Genomic DNA, 5,661 nt, shown 5'->3' with positions numbered 1-5,661 from the left:
TGAACCAGAACTTCAGCTGGAGGTGAACGAGGAGAAAACTGAACCAGAACTTCAGCTGGAGGTGAACCAGGAGAAAACTGAACCAGAACTTCAGCTGGAAGTGAACGAGGAGAAAACTGAACCAGAACTTCAGCTGGAGGCGAAGGAGAACAGTGGCCCGGAGAGCTCTGAAGAGCATCAGGAGGGGAACCAGGACCTTGCCAGCGGTCTGTCTGCTCTGCGTCAGGTGTTCAATGGCGAGAGCGACAACGAGTCGTTTTACGGTTTCCCAGACAGCTGATTCTTCGTCTCCTTCTCCTCAGATCGATGTAAGCTGCTGCTCCTCGTCAGTCTCTGACGCCATCTTGAACTGACTCTGATGCAGAGTATTTCTGTGGAGACACTTGGATTAATATTCTTTGAGTTTGTCCGTCAGTAAATTAATGATATTTTAATTTGTCTGACCAACAAACCCAGAATGTTCAAGCTGTTACAACAGTTTACCAGAAACATCTTATATTTGTTGTCCTGAAGCCCCTGAAATAAGATGTCGTTTCCCCAAATATTGGATTACTAAAACGAGCTGAAACAACCGAAGGATCATCAGTATTGTTTGGTGTCCAAAATAGTAAACCAATATATAAATATACTTGAAACTCGGTCTTGTTTGGTTTGTTGTTAAACAAAAAAAACACAATTTCAACCCTGAAAAGTTGTAATTCAGTCATTCTGATCAACAAAAGATCATTCCAACAAAATGTAACTTTTGTTTTTACAAAAATTATTGCCTATTTTTTGTTCTTGCACACATTTAGTTTCCCAGTTTTATTTTCCTCAATTCAAGATGGCCGCCTCATTAAATCGTAACAAACAGAACCAACAGTCAGTTTTACAGATATTGAGCTGTATCTGGTGTGGTAGTTGCAGGAGGTGATCCCCAGCATGAACTATGAGCTCAGTTTGTTAAATGTCATGCAGTGCGGCGGGTGATACGCATTCATTCAAGGAATTCTAGTTTAATTACAATTAAGTTTTTTACCATTAAAACCATAAAAATGTGAGTGAGCTATTTAAAAAGCTGTTTGTTAAATCTTCTCGCTAAGCTTTCTGTCAGCTAAATTGTTTTATACGTTAATTGATCTATCATAGCAGTTCTGAATTAGTTTCTGCTTTTGCTCATCTTATAGTTTTGAACACTTGAGATCTTTTTAAATGAGCTGTTCAAATAACTTGGATGGAGATCAGCAAACTATTTTACGAATGTTTGTACTGAATAACAGTCGTGGCGTTAAAGGAAATCGGTGAATAAAAGTGTGATCATTCAGGGCAACAGGCTCAGTAGGAAGATAAAACTTGAAAGTGACATGTTTTTACATGGTAGTTGTTAAAGTGGTGACTTCACCGGGTGTTCTCGCTGCAGCTTGTAAATAAACTTTTTATACTGTTAATGCATTTTGTGTTTGTAGTAAAATAAAGGAAACAATTTTCACTCGTTGGCTTTTGTTTTTTGCAAAATATCAAAAAATTCTGCTTAATTTGAGCTCGACTGCTCTGTGCAGGAAATGTAAATGAAGTCCGGTTGAAAGTCGTCCTGATGCCTTAAAGATCTTAAACTGGATCTGTAACAGCAGTCGGGCTGAAGCTCGCTCGTTACACTTTGACCTCTGCAGTAGCTCCGAACGTCCCAGTTGACACTCAAATATAGCAACCATGAGAACAAAACATATTTCCCAGCATGCTCAGGAGTGATGCAGTGACCCCCCCGAAGGACGAGTCAGACCAGCTGGGGGAAAGGATGTGAAGGATTTCAGGACCTTGACCGTCCTCGGTTTAAATTTAGATGAAAGACAAAGACGTGGATAACGATAACCAAGTTTTACCTAAAAAGTCAGATTTTAATGTAAAACCTTTAAAATGCTCTTCACTGACAGTTCAGAAGATCTTTCAAGAATAGATATTTTTGCACTTCGACCACCTTTTCACTCGTTTTTTTTTTTTTTTTTGTCCGTGTCTTGCACCTGTTTGATGTTAAGCTTTTGGGAAAGTGGATCAGCAGAGAACCGAAGGGAAACGTCTCCGTCCGTCCAGTTCTAACCCATCGGGTCAAGTGGAAGAATCTAGACTTCTCTCTTCCCAACGACATGCTCCAGCTCATCCTGGAGGATCCTGACGTATTCCCAGGCCAGAGAAGTTACACAGCCCCCCTACAGAAATATAATCTTTAGGGATTAGAGATAAATAATCAGTATGAGAACTGTCAGGACTAAAAACTGTGGGAGATAAACAGAATTTAATGGTCAATAAAAATCAAGAAAAAGCTTCATCTTTGGTATTTTAGATTTAAATAAAGAGTTGAAGCAAAGATACTGGGGAAAAAGATCCAAAAGTGTCAAGAGATTAAAATAAAACTAAACATGGTTAGGTCAAAGTATTTTTTTTGGGGGGGGGAAGTGGAAAACAATTGATCAAGACCACTTTAAACGATTCTGTTCCTGGATGAACAAGCCTTATCAAACATTAAAGGATAGAACTTCCTGTGTTTAAGATTTAAGGACATTTGCCACAGACGTCAAGACACTTTTGGTTTTACTCATTCACATTAAAAGTACATTAAACATAAGAAAATATGTTTTCTGGTTTCATCGCATCATAAAGAATGTTATATTTTCCACACAGGCTACAATGAAAGGCAAAATAAATTTAAAAAACCACTTAAAAAGTATCAAAAGCAGAGAAACCCAATCATCTTCCTTCTCGTGAGAGCCCAGCTGCTCCAACACTATTTGAATAAAAGAAACATGTTTATGTTATTAAAGATACAAGCCTACAAGGTGTATGTAAACTTAAGTATTTAATGGTTTGTAATCAACATTTTGTGGGATTTTTTGCCTTTTTTATTGACTGTTTTATCAGCGTTTTAGTGTAACTACAGGAGACTGACCTCTGACCCCACACATCTGGAAGCTTTCTCTGTCACAGAGCTCATTAGCATTCATTAGCATCTGTTAGCTTCCCTTTGAGCAGGATTAGCATCATAATCTGTGACCCAGCAGGAAGTTGCTGTCTCTCTTTGAGGTGCAGTCTTGATGTTTTACACATTCAAACGTGCAGATTTGAGTTTGTGCTCCTGAAATCTGCTCCAAACTTTAATAATCTGATCATCGCAGATAAAACCTTCAAATCTGTGAGAATTACAAAGGAAAGCTCTGCTCAGCTGCTCCGTTTAAAATACATATATATATATATATATATATATATATATATATATATATATATATAAACTGAAAATTAAAATATCACACCGGGTGGTTTTTCCACTCCATCGTTTGGATAAACCTCTGAGCCGTGTGTAACAGATAAAAAAATGTGTTGGTCTGACTTTAATCTGATTTAATCCAGCTTTGAATAGATTACAATCTGACCTGATTTGTGAGTTCTGTGCACCGGTCGAAGCGAGTAGCCAACGACAGAGAGAAGCGGAGGTCTAAAAACCGTTCACAACACTTTGACTTATTCGGTTCAATTCAAAATTCTTTATTAATCCCAAAGAGAAATTAAATGCTGTAGCTCATTGTCCTGGTTTCATTAAGAGTTGTTCTAGATGCTGTGGGCAGGAAGGATCTCTCGCAGCAGTCCGTCTCACAGCGGGTCTGAAGAAACTGGCTGCAGATGCCGATCTGTCTACCAGGACCCAGCGGGCCTCTCGGTCCTCCTGGGCAGCAGGACCACCTGAATGTTGGGCAGAACTCCTCCCCGAGCGATGGCCACTCCTCTCAGGAGCTTGTTGAGCTCCTCATCATTGCAGACGGCCAGCTACAGGTGTCGGGGGATGATCCAGGTCTTTTTGTCATGAGCCACGTTTCCTGCCAGCTCCGGGATCTCAGCAGTCAGTCACTCGAGCACCTCCGCCAGGTAGACAGAGATGCATCCATGGCGCCTCCTTTACAACTCATTTGGGATTTGAGGCTGTAGTTGAGGTACTATTTGAGCTTTGAGATGTTAATCAACTGCTCCCAGTTATTAAAAACCACCTTGTTGTCATGGTTACGCATCATAACAAATGTCCAAAAGTAAAAGGTTTTCAGTAAAAATAAAAAAAACAGCATCCGATACCAGAGGAAGAAATCATTAAAAAAAATCCATGTACATCCAGAAAAAAGAGAAAATAAAGTTTTTAAAAGCAACATCCCAGAATGAAAGTAACAGCTGCTCCAACAAGCAGCCACCTTGAGCAGCGCAATTCTAGAACTACGAAACTATGGAGGATCTTGAGCCCAAATCATCAGCCCCCACCGCCGTGCTTCACAATTAGGAGGTGCTTCTACCAGCTTAGTGCTGTTCTCTGTGCCAACTTCTTCCCTTTTTGTCTCAGACGTTTGCTCCGGCCCAGTTCTGATCCGTTCTGCACAGAAGAAGCTGCTGGAGATCATTCCATCAATCCGATCTCGGAGCGAACTTGTTCGGATGAGAATAATTTGCCTCTCTGTGGAAAGTTGGAGTAGTTCTTTAAATTATTATGTAATCCAGCCCCAGACTGATTGACAGATACGATTATTGCTGTTGTTTTTGCTGCTTGGCATTGTGTTGAAACACACTTGAACGCTCCAGAGCAGCAAACCAACCCGATAGTTTATTTTGTGCTCGTCTGTAGAACTTCTCAAGCTTCCTTTAAATCGCAGGCTTCATTAGATTTAGCAACAAAACCTGTTTGCCTCTGTGTGTCGTAAAATCCTCCTCTTTTCATTGTTCATGTAAATACGAGATTTGGACCCACAGCGACCCGCTCGTAAACATTTTTAAACGCCTTGAAAGTGAGCAGTTGTTTGTGCACTGAAACAGGATGGAAACTGAAACGGTGAGCACGTTTGTCTCTGAGCAAACATTCAGATGTCCATATGTGGTCAGCGCTGACATCACTGTCGCCCTGCGGTGGATTTCCCTGAGAACCTGAGCCCATTGTTCAACATCCAGCTGTGAGGAGAACCAAGCAGTCCAAGACTTTGAAGATTTTTTAGATTTTAATGACTCAATGTAAGACTTTTCTTTCTCAGGAGCTCGTTTGTATGGGGTGTCGTTTGTAAAGTTACACAGTCAAAAATTAACAGCAATATTTTGATTTATTTAACCTTTCATAAGAAAAATAATTTTTTTTTTCCGTCATATTTTCACCATGATATTCATACATTTATAAATGTCATAGTTCCCAACTAAATATTTAATTTACAAACTAAATATTTAGTTTACAAACTAAACATTTAAGTTCCAAACTGTATATTTATTGTCCAAGTTAAATATGTAATTTCCAAACTAAATATTTAATTCCTAAACTAAATATTTAATTTGCTAACTAAATATTTAACTTGCAAGCTAAATATTTAGCTTGGAAATTAAATATTAATTTACACCTAAATATTTAGTTTGCTAACTAAATATTTAACTTGCAATTTAAGTATTTGGCTTGTAAACTAAGTATTTAGCTTGTAAATTAAATATCTAGTTTGGAACTATGACATTTATAAATGTAAGAAATAAAATTGTTTTTTCAGTCATATTTTCATACATTTAACTTGCATTTAACTTGCAAGCTAAATATTTAGCTTGAAAATTAAATATTAATTTACACCTAAATATTTAGTTTACTAACTAAATTTAGTTTACTAACTAAATATTGAACTTGCAATT

The 5,661-nt window shown here is 38.3% G+C and overlaps 1 protein-coding gene across 1 annotated transcript in view; it reads left to right on the top strand.

The window, feature by feature from the left end:
* The window catches only part of pogza (pogo transposable element derived with ZNF domain a), a 21,711-nt gene extending 21,430 nt beyond the window's left edge, over positions 1 to 281 (top strand). Inside the window, exon 26 of the mRNA XM_037693301.1 lies at positions 23 to 281. Within this exon, the coding sequence (XP_037549229.1) occupies positions 23 to 280 (258 nt within the window). The 3' untranslated portion in view covers position 281. The remainder of the gene's footprint in view (positions 1 to 22) is intronic.
* Positions 282 to 5,661: the final 5,380 nt, after the last annotated feature.

The sequence above is a fragment of the Nematolebias whitei genome, chromosome 19 (genome assembly GCF_014905685.2).
Source record: "Nematolebias whitei isolate Nwh7 chromosome 19, NemWhi1, whole genome shotgun sequence".
Classification (NCBI taxonomy): Eukaryota; Metazoa; Chordata; class Actinopteri; order Cyprinodontiformes; family Rivulidae; genus Nematolebias; species Nematolebias whitei.
The sequence above is the reverse complement of the archived record's forward strand: the minus strand, read 5'-3'. Positions and strand labels throughout refer to the sequence as shown.